This window comes from Melospiza georgiana, chromosome 2 (assembly GCF_028018845.1).
Source record: "Melospiza georgiana isolate bMelGeo1 chromosome 2, bMelGeo1.pri, whole genome shotgun sequence".
Lineage (NCBI taxonomy): Eukaryota > Metazoa > Chordata > Aves > Passeriformes > Passerellidae > Melospiza > Melospiza georgiana.
In genome coordinates, this window is record NC_080431.1 from 25573580 (window position 1) to 25593251 (window position 19672).

Below are 19672 nucleotides of genomic sequence, written 5' to 3' on the forward strand. Positions count from 1 at the left end.
AAGCATGTTTGCCTCTACATGCCATTCACTCATCTATTTACCTCCTGCCTCTTTACACAGAAAAGCTTTTTGAAGAGCTTGCCAAGATTTCTGCCAGGTGGCATCATAAGTGAATTTCACCACAGCTGAGGCCCTGACAAGCTTTACTGGACAGACACAGCAGAAAAGTAAGGTACTTCTAACGTATATATATATTTGTAAATATTTATCTTAAGCCTTCCTGCATCAATAGACGTCAAATGCAGGAGCAGCACGGCACACCTGGCACTCCCCGCGCCTGTGCCTGCCCTCAGGCTCCTCCTGGAGCAATGCCTCGTGAGCCCAGAGAGCGGCTCTGCGCTTCGGGCTGCGCCACTTCTCCTCCTCTCCTTCATCCCTCCCGCCCCTTCTTCACCTTCCTCAAACCTGCGGCCACTTGAGCCGGGCGGGGCAGCTCCGCCCCGCCTGCTGCGGGCCCGGGCGGGCTGGGCAGCGCTCGGCTCCCCGAGGAGCCGGCATGGACACGGACTCGTTCCCCGCAGTGAGTAACGCGGCGGCCGGGGAAAGGGAGGCAGGGAGGGATGCGGCTCTCGGCGGCCCGGCAGCGGCAGGGAGGGAGGGAGGGAGGGAGACGGGGGCAGCGCCCAGCCCCGGGCCCCATCGCCCCCATCGCCCCCATCGCCCCCATCGCCGCCGGGGCTGCGGCCCCTCCTCGCCGGGTGCCCGGGCGCTGCTCCTCACAGGGTTTCCCTTAACTCCCCTGGAGGTTTTTTAGCTTCTGGGTCGGCTGCAGCACATGATGTCATCACGAATGGTGCTTTAATTACATCTGCCGCCCGGAAGGAGCTGCGTTGGCCGGCGTTGGGCCGGGTCCCAGCCGTGCCCAGCGCGCTCCGGCCGGGCACAGCCGCTCCGGGCCAGGGACATCAGCCCGGTGCTCTCTGTGTCCTGGGGCTGGACAAATCAAATCAGAACAACGCATTTCAGGAAGAGAATTCTTTCCTGTAATTCAGAATTCTTTTCTGTAATTCATATCACAACTTCAATTATTCTTTCTAAAGAGGTGCCCTGGATGCAGGCAAATGCCTTATCCTTATTTAAACATTTTAACACAGCCTGCTTAATATCTGCCTTCAAGAGTATTACATAACTTACCTGACATCAAGAGTATGAAATTTTCCTTTCTTCTTATCTCAAAGATTTGAATATAATATATATATAAAATATAGTGGCTTTATAGGTCTGCAGGTTTTATTGCTTGTATATTGCATGTGTCCCGGTAAAGTCCTCAAAATGTGATTGCTGCCTGTATGCAGAGCACCCAGAGAAGGTCAGATGCTGATGTGAGCAAGGAGAGTGAGGGTAGTTAGGGTGGGCTGCTCCTGACTGGAAGCCAAGTGCCCACCAGAGTCTCTCCATCACTCTCCTGCTCGGCAAGGGAGAGAAAAATGTAGCAAAAGACTCATAGGCCAAGATAAGGACAGGGAGAGATCACTCACCAGGCACCGCCACAAAAAAGGCAAAGAAGACTCGGCTTGAGGAAAACATTGTATTCATTACCAATGAAATCAGAGTAAGATAATGAGAAATAACCAGCAAATCTTAGAACACCTACTTCCCACCCCTCCATTCTCCCAGGGTGCAACTTCACTTTTGATTTCCTGCTTTCCTCTACCTGCAGTGGCACAGGGGGATGTGGAATGGGCACTGAGGTCAGTTCATCAAGTATTGTTTCTGCTAATCCTTCCTCCCCAGGAGAGGACCCCTCACACTCTCCTGCTCCAGCATGGTCCCTCCCTGTGGGAGACAGTCCTCCACAAATTTCTCCAACATCAGTCTTTCCCAAGACCTGCTGTTCTTTGTGATCTGCTCCAGTGTGGGCTCCTCTCTCCATGAGACCACAGGTCTTGCCAGAGGCCTGCTTCCACATGGGCTTCCCATGGGGTCACATTCTCCTTTCGGCACTCACCAGCCATAGTGTGGGACCCTCCACAGGCTGCAGGTGGAGGGCTCTGCTCCAGAATGATCTCCATGGGCTCCAGGGGCACAGCTGCCCCACCATGGTATTTGCCACGGGCTGCAGGCAAATCTCTGCTCCAGTGCCTGGAGCACCTCCTGCCCCTCCTTCTGCACTGGCCCTGGTGTCTGCAGAGTTGTCTCTCTCACATATTCTTGCTCCTCTTTTCCTGGCTGCTGTTGCACAGCAACTTTTCCCCCCTTTTTGAACCTGTTACCCCAGAGGCTCTACCACTGTTGTTGATGGCTCACCCTTGGCCTGCCTTGGAGCCAGCTGGCATTGGCTCTGTTCTACTTGGGGAGAGTTTCTGGCAGCTTCTCACAGGAATCAGCTCTGTAGACTCCCTCACTACCAAAATCTTGTCATGCAAACCCAACACAGTAGTTTATCACAGTACTGTGTGTAGGGTGAATTTACCTACCTGGATAAGGGGAATAAAGAAGCAGTTCTTATTTGTGAAGTTTAGGGTTTAGTCATGAGAGGCAGCAGCTAATAGTTGCAGTTTCATTACTCCAAGTAAGCCTTGGTTTCTCCCCAAAGGCTGCCCCTCAAACACAAGGCAGCAGCTGAGTTTAGAGGTGGCAGTGTGAACATCTAGGGCTTTGCATTGCATGGGGGAGTGGGACAAAGCCTGGTCCAGGCACTTCTGTACAGGACTTGATCAGCAGATGGCCATGGTGCAGCTCCTGCCATGCACTGCCAGCGGTTGCCATCCCCAGTCTCAGGGTTCTATGGAAGAGGAGGAGGAGGAGGAGGAGATGTGCATCTCTCACATGTCTGTGTTTGCAGGACTGCAGTGTGTCTTGGTCTTGCTGTTTCTGCTCTCTGCTGGCTTTCCTCAGGCCCAGCAGGACACTCTCTGTGAAGTGCCCTGGTCCTGCTGAGGCTGGGGCAATGATGGCAGCCGTGCTGCCCATGGGCTTTGGCTGGACAATGCCAAGGGATCTCTTGTACAGCTCAGTAAAGGCAATTGCAGGGCTTGATGCCTCTGCAGGGCCTTCCTGAGCATGTGCTGTTGTGACTCTGTGGTGAACTGGGGGAGCACACGGCAGGAGGAGAGTGGCAGCAGGCAGACCTGCACCCTTGGATGCATCCTGGGAGTGCTGTTGTTGCAAAGGAGCTTGTGCCAGGACAAGGTGTGACCGCATGGCAGGGCTTAAGGGTACTGCTGTGGGTCCCTGGGGTGATGGGTGCCTGCTCTGGGGGAGCATGGGTGGCTTTGGAGAGCCCCAGAAGCTCTGGAAATGGAGGTGCAAATCTCCCCACTCAGAAGAGCAAAACCAATGCTTATAGTCAGGTCTCTAGTCTGCATACAGGACCTGCCTAAGTGCTGCCGTACGCTGGGGTGTTGCAGCCTCAGAGCTCCTGCCAGCTTCAGAGCTGGAGAAGAAGAGAGACCATCCAGTCTTTTTAAACAGAAATGCTGTTTTAAGCACCTGCAGCCCCTGCCCACGCTGATGCTGCATGGTGCAGAGACTAGAGCAGAGCAGCTGTGGTGTGCAGTGTGATGAAGCATGAAACAGCAAAAGGTGACAAAATGAGCTTCAGACATCTGTTGTCTGAAACAGGGGTCTGTGGGGGACAGAAGCTCATCATATCAAAGTGCAGAGCCAGAGGATGGGTGAGTTGATCTGCCTGAGATCTGAATATTTTCCCAAGAATAAGAATGGCTGCTGTGGCATATAGAGACCATTTGTTTCTTACAACTCAAAGATGCACCAAAGACACAGGAAGGCAGGCTAGGCAGGTGATGCTTTGTGCATTGGCTGTATAAAAGCAGATTGTATCTTTTTGTGTGGTATGGACATAAAGCTTAGGAATGCAATTCCTAAAGTTGCCTTTCAGATGACCCTATGTGACTGTCAAAAAAAAATATTGCACCATGTTTAAGGAAATGTTCTTCATATAAGCACTGTAAATGTGTGTAGATGTGCTAAGATGTGTGTAAATGTGCTAAGATGCAGCAAAAGGGACCAGGGACCAGTGAGGGTGTTTGCAGAGTACAAAACCTCAAAAATATGTGTATGACTGAGATTGCTGTAGCAGACAGGAAGGAATCTTTTACATTGACAGCTTTTAAAAACAACATTAAAAAAGAAGCTGTGATATTGGTAATATGTTGATATTGGTAATCACTGTGCCAGAAGAAACTCTCACATTATCTGTGACAAAATAAAGCCTTGAAAGCAGCGAAAAGAAGGAAGGCTCTAATCCTCAGACCCCCACCTGAACTAGGAACATACTAGGCAAAAGACCCCAAAACACAGAGAACTTATTTTTGTGTTCTTCACAATCCAGGAGATCATAAAATGAAAAATGAACAGGATAACTCTAGCAGGCCCTGGTGATGGCATGATTTCTCACCTGGGCTTTCTCCACTGGCACTCCCGCATGACCACTGCAAATTTTGCAGAGGATCTCAGAGAAGAACAGTTCCAGAGTAGTTTCAGGAAGGTCAGACCAAACTGAAATACCTATGATCATGGACTCATAGGAGTGGTAAAAACATCTTTGGTGTTCTCCAAAGCAGGAATAAGGAGAGGAAAGTTTTCCTCTTTGACCCCAGATGCTGGAATGACCTGCAAATCCAGTGTCCTGACATTTTTGTAAAGGCTTTTCATAGAGTACTCCTGTGGCACCTGACTGGATCCTTGAAGGTAAGTGTTCTCTAGGGACCTGAGGGTAGCAGACCCAGCCCCTGTCCCAGCCCTGCCCTTGGTCCCCTTGCCATGCTCCTGGGACTGCAGAGGGTAAAGGAACGGACACAGTCTCACACTGGAGGGAGGTACTCCTTGTGGTTTCACAACAGCCATACAGACAGCAATTTCTCCATACCAGTGAAACTCTGTATATTTGCCTTGGCTTGGCTATATTTGCCTTTGCCTTGGCTATTTTTTCTTTCACTTGGTCAGTTTGCAAACCTGAAGCTGGAATCCACCCTTTGGCATTGTGCTGGGAGACAATGTTATCAAAAACAGCACATGTTGTGGCTGCAAGCTCTTGACATTTTTCTGCATCTACTTGAGGGAAGGGTTGGCATTTTTTAACATCTGTAAATTCTTCCTTCACAGGTGCAATGCCCTTAATTCAACCACAGTAGATGGAGTGGTTTATTTGGAGTGGTTTATTGTTTTTCTTTCCTTTTTCCCTCCCAGAACACCCTATGAAGTCCCAGAGCACATACCAATGGAAGGCCCTTTGCAAACTTTCGTTCACGTGTGCCATGAAAATGGTCAATGGATGTCACAGTTACCAGAGAAGCTCTGGGATATTCCCCTCTATAACTTAGCTCTTCCAGGTAAAGATTAACTTTTGTTCTGCACTGTTTTGTTAGCTTACCATTTAAGCATTGGAATATCCTGTTTGTCCCATTTCAGGATGGCTATGTTTATTATTTGGGTCAGCGTGTGGGGGAGGGTTTGTGCGATGTTATGTGAATAATGTTGGTCTGTAATGTTTGGTGTTTCTTAGAGGCGAGGAGTAACAAAGGAATTTTTTATTGTTTTTTTTTTAGAAATAAAAATAAAGAGGCACTTTGCATTATCTTGTGAGATAGTATTAATAATCTAAGGATTAACTTATTTGGGCAATGATAAAATTTCCCTAATTAATTCTTGTGAATTCCTATATAATAAAATGTTTCCAGGAGGAGAGAATTAAGGTTTACCTTACTATTTGTTTCTTTGTACTGCCTAAAAGAAACTGTGAAGTTGCAGAAAAAGGAGAATTGAGACTTATAATTAACATTTTTTTATTAATGTAGACTGTTACTTTTCTACATGATCCAGCTTATATAAACTGGATTTATCGTGTTATGTGTAAATGCATTTAAACAATATCTGTGTATTATTAACCTTTCCTTGGTCATATTATTGCTTCTTTCTGCTGCCTTGACTTTTTCCAAGGCACTGAAGGCCATCAGCTCTTGAGTGATTCCCTTTGTTTCCACTTCAAAAATGGTTCTAAAGAAAAGTCTAGCCTGTGTTTTCTCTCACACCAGTAGATGTGACAGGTAGCTTGGGGGGAAAGCAGCACAGTGTGTAGATGAATGTTTTATGTAGGCCACAGGATCATAGGTTAATTTTAGGAAAGGCATATATTTAGAGATAGTGTAAAGTCTTGTCTTCAGTGGGTAGAGCCTTGGGAGAATCCAAAAATTGTAGTGTTTTGGCTTTTTTCTACCTGTTGTGAAGTAATGGAGTGTGGAGTTCCAATTAAAATTGAAAGCCAGAAACTTATTTCATGGAGGCTTCTTAGATAATGTAATTTGAATTGATCTTAACTTCAAAACAAGCACATCTCTGTTTAGGATAAAGTCTGTGTAAGAGGACTACAACAGGTGCTATTAAAGAAACCCCTCTAGATTTCTTATTTAACAATCATGAGAGGAAAAAAGAAAATATGTATCTGTCTTACGACTGAAGAAAGGAGGTAATAGTCTTCTCTTTTTCTATTTTTGTTCCTATTGCAAAAATCATTTAAAAGTCAGTAGCACACACAGTGGGATTTTGTTTTGCTGGAAAGAGAGCCATGATGTTCCTATAAGACTTTCCCCTGGTGTTTCTTGGCCATCTTAGAAAGTGGAGAACCTACTGATGGGTTTGTTTGCTGTCCTGGCTCTCCTCCTAATAACCTTGTTATTCTTGAAAATGTTTGTTGTTCTTGTGAATATGCCTGCAGGGATAGCAGGCATGAAGAACAGTTGAAGGCAAGTCCATTTCAGCAAACACTAGAGGACTTTTACAGAGCATTGCAGGCTATTAGCTTAGAATATTTTGGTGTCTGTCCAGCTGACCTATAAAGCTGATCTAGCCCAAGTCAGAACACAAACAGATCAAGACCAATCAGGTCAAGACAGCTCTGGCAGGTTTCCAGAGGGAGGAAACCCAATTTGGAAGTGGAAGTTTATCTCACAGAAGGCATGCAAGAAGCATGACAGAGTGGATTCTGAAAGCATGATGATGAGACAGCGGCAAATCTCATTGATTAGTGTTGTGCTTGCACCAGGTTCAGCACAGTGCTGCTGGGGAGGGGTGGAATCAAGGTCTGGAGCTACCTGGCTTGGTGCTAGCTCACTATCTTTGCATCATATATGTTGTGTCATGGATGTACCCATCTTCCTTTCATTACTGTAACTCATGACATCACAAAAGACTCGTGAGTAAAAGATTGCTATCCATTTGCTGGTTGGCATCCATAGATGCAACACCCATCAATGGAATCCTGCTTATCTCTCTCAGACTTGGATTTGGTCCATGGATATTTAATAGTTTGACTCCTACATCTTCTAACACATACTTCTTTTATTACCTACTCTCAATACTGATCTCCCACCTGCAGTGAGTGTGTTTTGGGTATTTAAAGCAGTAACAGGGGATCTTGTTCATCTTTCACTCATAAACTTGGATTTCCCTCAGAAATCTTCAAACACTCACCTTGTTTGTTGTTTTTGTAGGGCAGGTGGGGATTTACTTCAGGAGGACATTTTTAGCAGATATTTAAGATATAAATAAATTAAAAATGGCTTTTAGAAGGTGAGAAAATTGATTGAGACATCAAACTATTATTGACAGTTCCAAAGAATTTTTACTTCCAAACCAATCCTTTTTACTGTGTTTATTAGAAATATTACCACTGGTACCAGTAAGACTGACAATTCAAGAAAGCACTTCCTAGCACTAGTGAACATTTAATTTGACAGAAGACTTAAACCTCAAAATGATAAGCAAATTCTTTGCAGATATTCTGTTTAGATCCAAGCAAGTCACTTCACTGAGTTGTTAGCTTTTCTTATTGATGCTTTATAAAACTGGAAGAAATAATGTAACAGGAAAGCTAGCAAAATCACTGGTTCCATATCCTGATGAAATGGTGAGTAGCAATACTTTCATCTAAGCACGATGCAAGAGATGTGTCAGATTTGTTAAGACTTCAAGGAAATAAAGTATTTGGGCATATTGGTCTTGGCTCCCATGCCTGCATAATTCCCTGTTCTGGAGAGAGTCAGGTAATTTTTGAAGTCCATCAAATGAGGGTCTTGTTCATCTTTCACGCATAAACTTGGATTTGCCTCAGAAACCCTCAAGCACTCACCTTGTTTGTTGTTTTTGTAGGGCGGGTGGGGGTTTACTTCAGGAGGACATTTTTTGCAGATATTTAAGATATAAATGGTTAAAGTGCCAAGTTAACTGTTGGTCCAGTCAAAGGTGTAAGAAGATGAATTTCTTCTTTCAGTCATATTTTCCCATGCAGAGGTGAGGGTATTGGACAATGAAATCCTGCATTTGGACAACTCTGAAAACAGGACAATTTCTAGATAAATTCAGCCTTCAGCTATTTATTCCCTGAAAAAATATGTTTTCACATCAAGATAATTATTTTGAGGGAAGAGGCCATTTGAAACAAACCATTTTATTGTGGTTTGAGGCAAACAACGGCCATACGTAGTTCAGATGGTTTATTTCACACTAAGCTTTTTAATGTTAGGTGACCAACCTCTGTAGACAATTCCACCTTTTTGCCATAACTACAGAGGCTCTCAGAATATGTAGCTGTGTGGCTTGCAAATGTGGTGACCTATCAGGTGTGCACATGAAATGTAGCCATGGAATGTGGTCTTGAGTCATTAAGAAAAGAGATTTTCTGTACATTTATTTTTGTATCCTACAGGGAGTCACGACACTATGACCTACTGTTTGGATAAACGCTCTGCTGTTAGTGGCAATGAGTCCAAGCTGGTGAAGTTTTTAAACAAATGTCTGCCCTGCATTGTGCACCCCATTATCATGAAGTGGTCTATAACACAGGTAACCATTGTCTGGTGTTCTCTTCTTGCCTTGGCAAAGTTGAAGCTTGTGCTGCAGGGCTGAGAGTGTACAATGACAGAATAGCCTGCTGCCCAGAAATCTGTGCTCTCATGAGATGCCGTGCTTGGGTGTTGTGGTTTAACCCCAGCCAGCAGCTCAGCTCTGCACTGCTGCTTCTCATTGCCCCTGGGTGAGATAGGGGAGAGAATTGAAGGGTAAAAGCTGGAGAACTTGTGGGTTGAGATAGAGACCTTTTAATAGGTAAAGCAAAAGCCACATGGGCAAGTAAAGCAAAATAAGGAATTAATTCACCACTTCCTATGGACATGTAGGTGTTCAGTCACCTCCAAGAAAGCCAGGCTCCATCATGTGTAACTGTGTCTTAACAGGACAAACACCATCATTGGTGTTCCCTCTCTTCTTCCCCCAGCTTCATATGCTGAGCATGACTCCTTATGATGTGGGGTACCCCTGTGGTCAGTTAGGGCCAGCTGTCCTGGCTGTGTCAGCTCCCAGCTCCTTGTGTACCCCCAGCCCCTTGCCCCTGCTTTTCTGAGAGGCAGAAAAGGCCCTGATTCTGTGTAAGCCCTTCCCAGCAACAGCAAGAACATCCCTGTGTAATCAATGCTCTTTCCAGCTCAAATCCAAAACACAGTTCTATTCCAGCCAATATGAAGAAAATTACTCTTTCAAAATCCAGCACTTCAGAGTATGAGATAGGAGCCACACATATCTAATCATCTTTTATGGGCAAAAAGCATGCAGGTGAGGCAGGGATGATACTTGTAGTTGTTGTTTAAAGCTGACCACTTGGTACTAGAAACCATTTTTCACATGTTTATTGTGGTGGTAAATAAAATTTAATATTGATGTAATTAACAGAGATTTTTTTTCTCTTGAACTTTGCTTGTCATTTTTGTTATCACTGTTGTGTGAGATGTCAGTTGCCTTCCCCACCTATACTGGGTATTCCACCAGCAGCAGAAACAGAAGAATCCCTTGTTGAAGGGATTTTTTTTCCCCATAAAGATTAAAGGAGTGAAGGTATGGTCTATCACATAAGGTTTAGTTAACTTTTTGAAATGTGCAAATATTAAGCTAGTTGTTATCTCTTTGTTCCTCATAAATGTATGTTAAGGACAAAATTGATGATCATGTTCTAAGCTACAGCTTTTGAAGATTCTTACAAAGAATACACTTTCCTGACATCAGAGAGGTACCAAAAATCTTTCTGGTTTTGTTCTTATTGAAGGAATAGTTCATTATTAGAGAATTAAAACTGAATAATTGATAAATATCAATAAGCATGCTAAGGTTTCTTTTGTTGTGTTTGAGCAGCTCTGGCAAACTGGAATCTTAGACATTACCAGCTATCAAATATGAACCAGCAGTCATGAGCTGGCGTTGACGGGCACTTCCTTAGCACAGATCCTTGTTTATTTTGAGCTGTTTTTTTGAGGGGGACTTTAGCCAATGAAAGATTTGGAAACCTCCTCACTTGTGGGTTTGTGGCTGGCAAAGTGACCCTGTTGGGTGACAAACAATCTCTTAACATCATTATAATAATCTTCAGGTCCAAATCCAGTGTGACAAGCAGGAAGTGTCCCAGTGGTGATAGGGAAGAGGCACAGCTACAATCCTGCCCCTCCTTAGCTCTGCTGTGCTCCAGTTATCTGTGTGGGGAGATGACTCCACCCATTGGAATGCAGAGCAGACACCATGGAGCCCTTCTGATGGTAGGATCCCCAAGTTCCTGGATGGCCCAGTGCCTGGGAGTTGCCTGCTTGAGCCCCAGTTGCTGTGGCTGTCAGTCTGGAGGCCCAAATGGTTCCTGTGTAATGGCTGTGGAACTTCCAGTCATGGCCTGGATGCCTGCTGTGAGACTGAGGCACTGAGCAGCATTGCTCCTCAGGGCTTCCTTTTGAATTTTGCCCTTTAGGGGCAATATTCACGCTGCCTAATCCAGTATCCAAACCCAGCTGACTAATTAGAGAGTCTAATTTGTCTTGTTTTCCTGTGTAGCCAACAGATAAGAAAATTAATCTGAAGGGCAGTTCAGAGCAGCAATTTCATTTGGTGCTTTTTCTGGCCACAAAGGTTATAAATTACCTGCAGCCATGTAGAGTCCCATCTCCAACATACCCCAAGCAAAGGGACGTGGATCAGTTCAGCTTGGTGGACATCCAGCAGGCCCAGGAGGAGGTGTTGGCCAGATCCACTGCATCCCTGAACTCTGGGGCACCCGGGGCTGGTCTGTCCCATCCCAGCGCCTCGGGCACAGCCTAGGGAGGCTAAATTCATGTCTAAAAACCAGGAAAGTTAGGGGGTTAAACTGAGCAAAGTGAGCATCCTGCCATGTGCCTTTAGCTCTGCCACAGTGCTAAAGCTATGAATCTAGATATTCAAGAGCAATGCCTTGTGCTGATTTAGCTTTCTGATCCTTTCTGACTTAAATCAGTATAATGTATGGTTTCTGAAACCTAACTTTTCATCCCTAGCAGGCTGAAGACAAACTAGTGTTTAAACGTATCTAATTAAATTGATTCTATTTTCTTTTGCTAAGAGAGTCTTGACATAAGGAAAAGACATATCATTTGGAACTTTTTGCCTCAGAAGCAGCTTTATCATGTGTTCTATTCAGCCCTCAAATCCAGTGGAAGTGCTCTGAGGGAGGTGGATCTAGAGGAGTGCCTCTGTTTTGTAGGACTTCTGCAGGTTAATTCAAACTTCATAAGAAACTATATCTTGAAAAAGAACAATAGCCAGTAGTTTTTTCTATTTTTGTTTTTCTTTCTGTTGAGGATGTGTGAGGTCCGCAGAGACAACCATGGTAAAGTCTTTGATCTAATAAGATAAATACAGCGTTTCTAACTTGCTGATCCTGCAGTTGTTTTTTAAATGAATTGTTGTGTGAAGAGCAATGATGTATTTATGCACAGGTTAATTGGTCTTTAACTTTCAGAACACAACAAGGGCAACTGTCTGAAACGAATCTAATCTGTACTTGCAGTAAATGCTGCAGGGAAATTGGAATCCCTCTTGCCAGAGAGCAAAATGCTTCCAAGTTGCAATTTGGTGCCATACAGTAACATTTTAAAGATGAAAGACCTGTGAAAAATGCCATAGAGCTAACTTTGTACCCCTCTTTTAGCTTTCTAAACTAAAGAAACAAATCTCTTTCAAGTTCTCAGGGCTTTGTCTTCTGTTTCACCTTTCAGGTCCTGACTGTGACAGAGCAACTTGAGGCTGGAGTTCGATACCTGGATTTCAGGATTGCCCACAAGGCTAATGATCCTTCTTTGAATTTGTACTTTGTGCATATGGTTTACACAACTGTTACTGTGCAGGTATTTTCCTTACTTTTGTGATGGCTATGAAACCAGTGCCATGTTTTCATTTGAAGGCCATCATAATCCTGGCTTAAGGCTCTTTTGAGTAGGTTATTTGTTTTTCTTTTGTGAGGACTTCAAATTAGAGAAAATCAGCAGGGCTGGAAGTTAGTTTGAGCTGCTGCACGTGATACTGGAGCATCAATGTTTTCCTTATCCTCAAACCAGACTTTGTGCCTGCTCTCCACTGCCTATCCCCTACCACATGCCTGATGTTCTGGGGTTTATCATGTGTTGTGCCAGGATGATACAGGGCATTCCTGTTTCCGTGGTAAGGAGAGAAGTTCTTCAAGGGAAGAAGGCATTAAAAGCCCTATATAATTACAGAAACACTTTTTGTTTTGAGAAAACACAGTTTTTTGTTATTGTGATTGTGAGTCTACTCTGCCATCACGGCTCTGTTGATTGAATGTCCTTTCTCCTGCGTAGCACAGATAACTTATAAGCTGCCATATCTCTTTCTTGTAGGATATTCTGTGGGAAATATTGAGGTGGTTAGAAACTCATCCTCAGGAAGTTGTTATCATAGCCTGCAGGAATTTTGATGGATTAACCAAAAGACTTCATAATCATCTTGTTGCCTGTATAAAAGAGATTTTCCAGTGTAAACTGTGTCCTAGAAATGTAAGTATGAGATCCTTTTTTTCACATTTTAAAAGAATGATATACCACAGTGAGATCTTTAATTGAAAATTTTTAGATATATTCTACTTTCACGGTGTTTTTAACCTTGGAAAGGTACTGTTTGCTGCATCAGAGATATGTCATTATCTAATAGAACTGAAGAGATAAAGCAAACATACATTCCACAGTGTGGAGGAGGGAATGAAATTTGACTGTTATGTATGTGGGACAATAGTAGAGACAACTGTCATCCATTGTCCTGTCTGAGTTTTCTTGGAAAGGAAACGGAAAAGAAGAGAGAAAAGAGAGGAAAAGAAAGGAAAATGAAAGAAAAAAGAAAGGAAAATAAAAGTTGTGCATCTTATATTTATTATTTAGTATTTAAAGAATCCATTTTCTGCCTTTTCACAGCAAAAATTTTAAATTAATTTTTTTTCTATTTAAACCAGTTTAGGTTGGAAGTGGCCTCTGGAGGTCATTTGGTCCAACACCACCACGCAAAGTAGGACCAGCTTCAAAGTTTCGCTGGGCTGTGTCCTGTTCATTCTTGATTATCTCCAAGGATGGAGATTTCACAACCTTTCCATGAAAAATTTGACCACTCTCACAGTAACATTGTTTTCCTTCTCTATCTGATCAGAATCTCTCTTGTGTCTGCTGACTTCCATCCTTTGCAGCGCATATCTGAGGAGTCTTCTCTACATTTACCGTTAGGTACTTGCAGACAGCAGTAAGACCTGTCCAGTCTTCTCTTTTCATGCTGGACAGACTCAGCTCCCTCAGCCTGTCATGCTCCAGCCTCTGCTCCAGCCTCTGCTGGCTCTGCTGGTGTGCTGCTGGATTCACTCCAGCTCGTCAGTGATTTCTTTATACTGGGGAAGCCCCAGCTGGAAACAATACCTGAGCTCAGTCCCACAGCTGCTGAATGGAAGGGAAGATCCCCTTTTCTTGATTTGCTGTCTGTGCCTTTGCTAATACAGCCCAGTCCACAATTGACCTTTGCCAGGTGGGCACTACTGGCTCACGTGCAGCTTGATGCCTATGAGATCTTCAGGTCCTTCTCTGCAAAGCAAGTTTCTTGCCAGCTTCCATCAGTCTGTCCTGGTGTGTGGGATTAATCTGTTCAGGACTCTGTATTTGCTTTTGTTGAGCTTCATGAGGTTTCTGTCAACTTGTTGAGGTCCCTCTTAATTGCATCTCTGCCCTCAGTGCATTTCTGGTGGCATTACTCCTAACCTGTCTTACAGTTACCCATACCTCCAGAAAAGCCTTAATTTAAATCAGAAAATATTTGATTGCTAGAGTTTAGAAGTTGAGATTTTTAGCTCCCTCTGTTTTTTTACAAGGTGTGGGAGCTTTTAGTAGTTAAACAATTAACATTTCAAAGATGCAGAGGAACAGAGGGTTTTCTCTGGAGATGTGAGTGGTGCAGGAGAGTGATGACCCTGTTTATGATTCAAATTCTGCCTTTGAAGCTGGTGTATCAGTAACATGTGAGTATTACCACTTCAAAGCATTTTGTACAGCAGAGTTAAAATAGAACAATTCTCAGCAAAACTGGGGATTCTGAATATTCAGGCCTCAGCTGAATAACTGAAGACCTGAGTGACACTGTTTTATTGTTTCCCCAAATAACTTGAGTGTGTAAGTTGTGGATGAGCAGAGATACTGGAGAAGGTGGTCAAATTTGCTTTCAGGCACATGGCCAGCCTTAAACAGAAGAAAGTTATTAACTGCAAAAGGGGAAAATGATGTTGCTGATGACAACTTGTTGAATAAGTGTATTGAAAGAATGGTCTGAGATCACTTGATGAAGAAAGAACATTTCTGAGTTGTGTCCAGGAGGAAGAGAACTGGAGAAAAAAACCAAACCAAGTACTTCCCTTGAGTAGGAAAACTTTATATCTATGGGGTCTGTGACCAGCACAGTGGATTTCACCATTTTCCTAGCGGTACCATTGCAGGTTAGGTATCTGTGGCATTTTTCACAATCACGGATTCAGATTTGCCATTGAATATCCAAGTACTTGCTGACTTGTTCTAAAATAAACTGCTACCTACTGCTACCTGTCTTTCAAGACCACATCTCTGTTGTTGTTACAGAATTAAATGTGAAAGTGTTTATGAAGCAGCAGCTCAGGCAAGGCCTGTATGTAGTACTGGCACAGGCCACAGTGTGACAATATTACACTGCATTTAAAATTTTAATTGTCTTAACTATTCAAGGTGTCTTCCTTTGATCTGGATTACTAGGGTTTAAAAATCCCTTGTTAGACTTTAATTTCTGCTTTGTCTGCATAATAAGCACCTGTGTTTATATACACATCTCTGGTAGCTTGTTATTTTGGCTTTTATTGCACATCTTTGCTTGTTTGTTTAAAAGGTTTCAGCTTTAGAAGGCAGTTGGAGTAAAGCAAAGGCTTCAGTCAACCACAAAGTTTTGTACCTTAAGAAGCTTATGTCTTAATTTTGCAATATTTTCTGACCTAATAGAAGCTTGCATTCCTTCTTTTGTGGATGAACTGAGAGGGATTAATTAAACCCACAGCTTTCTTCTAATATTTATATTATTAATTTTCAAGTCCCTTTGGCTTTTATTTAAGTTAATAACCTAATAGGAACATCAAAAAGCCACCATTTCTTTTTCACAAGCTGCAAATGTAGTTTTTAACCACAACATTCTTAGAAGAAACAATGCCTGTTAAATATACTGGTTTTGTAAATAAAACTAGTCAGACGGCCTCAGTTCTCTCCGATGGTGACTTCTGAGGCTGGAAAATGTAATTTCATTTTGAGACACTTAAATTTAACAGCTATTTTAGCCCATCCACCTGATGGAGAAAATGTCTGACTCAGGTCTTTCTCAATTAAAAATGTCTGGAGTATCCCAGTTTCATAAACTTTCCAATCAGAGAAAGGAGAATTAATGTAGCTCTAGGTGACTCACATTTAGTATTACTAAGTTTTAAGCAGTTCAGTTTTCTTTGGTGGTTACTGTGCCAAATTTGCATCAATGTGCCAAATCTGCTAAAATTATTCCTGCTTCTCTCTGTCTGCATTCCTGCAAGACATGGTCTCAGTCTTCCTCCCTTAACAAACTTCCAGCAATGGCTTGTGCATGAGGGCTGAGACAGGGACGGTTTAATATTATGCAGGTGTAAGACCTTGAGTTATGGACATGATCATAGCTGAATTGTTTGAGGAAAGGAGGAATTTGCTGAAGCTCCTAGGGTCAAATTGTCCTGCAGCTGGTAGACCAGCCCATCACATACTGGGCTGCTCATTTAAACTATCTGAACTGAATCTGTGCCAAGGTGATGTCTCACAGTATGTGGAGTTAGGGAATGATGCTGTGTTGCTGACTTCAACCTGGGCCTGCTTCCTTTTAGGTGGTGCCCACGCTGCGGACCTTGTGGCACCTTGGCCACCAGGTTATAGTCTCGTACGAAGAGGAGATGGAACTGGGGAAGCACTGTGAGCTGTGGCCTCCCATCCCGTACTGGTGGGGAAACAAAACCTCCACTCGCGCTCTTATCCGGTATTTGGAGCGCATGAAGCGGATGGGCCGGCCAGGTAGGCATGTGATGGTGTTCACAGGGGTCCCAGGATGAGGGAAGAGATGAGGATCTGACTCCATTATTTCAGAAGGCTTGATTTATTATTTTATGATATATATTATACTAAAACTATACTAAAAGAATAGAAGAAAGGATTTCATCAGAAGGCTAGCTAAGAATAGAATAGGAAAGAATGATAACAAAAGCTTGTGTCTCGGACAGAGAATCTGAGCCAGCTCACTGTGATTGGCCATTAATTAGAAACAATCACATGAGACCAATCACAGATCCACCTGTTGCATTCCACAGCAGCAGATAACCATTGTTTACATTTTGTTCCTGAGGCCTCTCAGCTTCTCAGGAGAAAAATCCTAAGGAAAGGATTTTTCAGAAAATGTGTCTGTGACATAGGCACAGGCAGATCGCTCGCAGGAGAGAAGGGGCACTTACAGCCATGCAGAACAAGTAGGAAGCTGGGCAATTGTTGCCTTCTGGAATATAACCACCCTGTGTGTGCTGTGTGGATACTGTCAGCATGCACACATGCACAGACCACAGAGATTGTGGTGGCCACCTCACTGGTGTGACCCACAGAAAGGGAGCCCTCAGTGCAGACACACTTACTGCACCCTCCTCATGGGGAGAAGGCTGCTTCCTCAGTCCAGTCTTGCTTTAGCACAGATGGTGACAGAAGTTCATTCCACTAACCTTGTTGTTAAAGGAAGCTCCTACAAGGTTTCTCTCAGGGGACACCTTATCACTCTCTACAGCTACTTGAAAGGAGGTTGTAGCAAGGTGGAAATTGGCCTCTTCTCGCAGGCAACCAGAAGAGGAAATGGCCTCAGGCCAGTGGGATTATGAGCTTGGAAATCAGGAACAATTTCTTCACTGAAAGAATGGTTAAGCATTGGAATGGGCTGGCCAGGGAGGTGGTAGAGTCACTATCCCTGGAAGTGTTCAGGAAACAAATGGATGTGGCACTTAGTGCCATGGTTTAGTTGTTATGGTGGTGTTTGGCCAAATGTTGGACTCGATGATCTTGGAGGCCTTTCCCAACCGTAATGATTCTGTGATACCAGAGCAGTACGAGCAGGGCGTAGCTGCACACGAACAGCAGCACTCAAGCATGCTGGTGAAGTGCAGTCTGACAGAGGTTCAGTTCAGAACCTGTGGCACAGCTTTTGCAGTGAGGGGGAGCCTCAGAAGAGCACTCCCCAGCCGGAGGGTGCACCCTGCGCTCCCATCCACTGGGGGGAAGGCTCAGCCTTTGGAAACAACCCTCACAGAAAGAGGAGTAATTTACAGAGGACTAGTCAGTGGAGAACCTTCAGACTGCAATGAGTAACTAGACCAATTTAGCTAAACTGGAATGTTTGGATAACCAAGTGTGGCTCAGGAATTGTTTACTACAGCATGCAGTTGCAACAAGGGGAAACAGTTATAGGGACATGAAACAATACAGTGTGAAGTTAGTATTTTAATGATTCCCCACTGGAACGAGATGTGAAGATAATGCAACACTGAGAAGTTTCTCTTCTCCTCAAAAGAATATTTAATGTGTCACTTTTTAATTTTTGTTTCAGGAAAATTCTTTGTGGCAGGTATTAACCTTACTGAAAATTTAAGGTATATTCTTGTACACCCATTTGGATCACTGAAGAAAATGACACTCCAGAGTCTTCCATGTTTGAAAATCTGGATAAAGCAGCAGCATCCAGGACCAAAAAGAAAATGTATTAACATCATTGCTGGAGACTTTATAGGAAACAATGATTTTGTCAAAGATGTGATAGAACTTAACGCAAAAATTAATCCTACATTGCTCTGTCAAAGTGAAGTGGAACAAATAGCATTTAATTCTCAGCTTCCTGATCTATGAGAAGTTGAAGAGGCTTTGTCTGCATTTATTGTGCCCTGCTGTAAACATCCTGAATCTCATAAAGGTCCACTTAAATTAAGCCAGTAATGCTTTCAAGGCTTAGTAGGAAAAGGTCTCCCAACACCATCAGGGTTTTGAGGCCTTTGGACAGAAAAGAGTGCAGGTACCTTGCTGAAGTCTCTAAAGAACTATGCATAGGTGTAATTTTTGGAGATGCTTTGATTCTGTAGCAGCTGGCAATACTAAAAGTCCCAAGAACTCAATCTTGTTTTCCATAGGACTAAGAAGGAGGAAAATATCATTAGTTGCATGATTTAGTGGTAAGATTTTATCTTTCTTATAATTGTAAGGACATTTTGCACTAATTGCAACCCAAATTCTTACTCTTTTATATCAGTCTGAAATTGACTTGTTGGTTTTCATAGTTTCTGTTAAATAAACAAAAGGAACAGTTGAAAATATTTTTGCTATCTCAGAGATGCTGCAGTGACAATCCAATTTGAAATGATCTTCTATATACACACACCAATGTGCTGAGTATCAGTTGTGAGCTACCTTACAAATAGGGTAGGCCCAAAATTATTTGGAATTTTTAAGAGGTAACTGAATTTGCACTTAGTCATGCCAGTTCTGCAGGGATAAAGACACCAAAACGAGGCCCTTACACAGTTTGTTTGTGGCAGTTAAACATTTTACTAGGTGTTGCCTAAGTATGCCTTACACTGAAAAGAAACACAGAGGAAACAAATTCCGGATCTTAACTTAAACTGCCCTAGAAATACAGATTCTTGGCTTCTATCATGCTCATTTGGGGTTTCACACCTGGTCTGTTATTTAGCTATTTTAGTAGCTTTGTAATTATTTTTCCTCTCACTAAGTAGTTTTTGCATATGTCAAAACTAAGAGGTTTATGCTATTTCCCATTGCATACTAATTCTGTTTTTCTAAATGAACTGTGTAATAACAGATCATCATGAAAGCAAGAAAAATGTCAAGCATCAGGACTAAAACAGGACCAATTATTCTGTAAAGTTCACTATGCAACTTCATCCATATACCTCACTTTTGAGATGCACTTTATATACAAAACTAAATTCAGATGTCTGCTAATGTTTGCAGAAATTTTTCTGCCTATCTTTTGTGCCCTCTTTTTTACTCTTCTTATTCTAATAAAACTTGATCTCTCTCTGTAATATGGAGTGAAATATATGGTTTTTCCTTTCTGTGATGTTGTTTTATTGGTTCTCAGTAGTAATTCGTAACTTAAGAAATGGATCTGTTGTGGGTTTTTTCCTATTGTTTTCCTCTGTGAAAAGGTTTGCTGTACCTTAAATGTTTTCTCCAAGAACTGACATAGCAATAGGTATTGTGGATAAATTACTGTAGGCAAGAAAACTGTATGGGTAAAAGATGTTCACAGC

The 19672-nt window shown here is 43.0% G+C and overlaps 1 protein-coding gene across 1 annotated transcript; it reads left to right on the forward strand.

Annotated features, from left to right (window-relative positions):
• The first annotated feature begins 375 nt into the window (after positions 1-375).
• On the forward strand, positions 376-19556 carry PLCXD1 (phosphatidylinositol specific phospholipase C X domain containing 1). Its single transcript, XM_058018324.1, has 7 exons — positions 376-520; positions 5152-5294; positions 8666-8802; positions 12021-12149; positions 12660-12815; positions 16205-16388; positions 17956-19556. Exons 2-7 carry the CDS (start codon positions 5183-5185, stop codon positions 18249-18251), a joined length of 1014 nt encoding a protein of 337 aa, XP_057874307.1. The 5' UTR covers positions 376-520; positions 5152-5182; the 3' UTR covers positions 18252-19556.
• Positions 19557-19672: the final 116 nt, after the last annotated feature.

Coding starts and splice junctions, on each gene's coding strand:
- PLCXD1 (XM_058018324.1), top strand. CDS start 5,183: ATGGAAGGCCCTTTGCAAACTTTCGTTCACGTGTGCCATGAAAATGGT. Junction 8,803..12,020: donor TGAAGTGGTCTATAACACAG/GTAACCATTGTC, acceptor TTCACCTTTCAG/GTCCTGACTGTGACAGAGCA. Junction 12,150..12,659: donor ACACAACTGTTACTGTGCAG/GTATTTTCCTTA, acceptor TCTTTCTTGTAG/GATATTCTGTGGGAAATATT.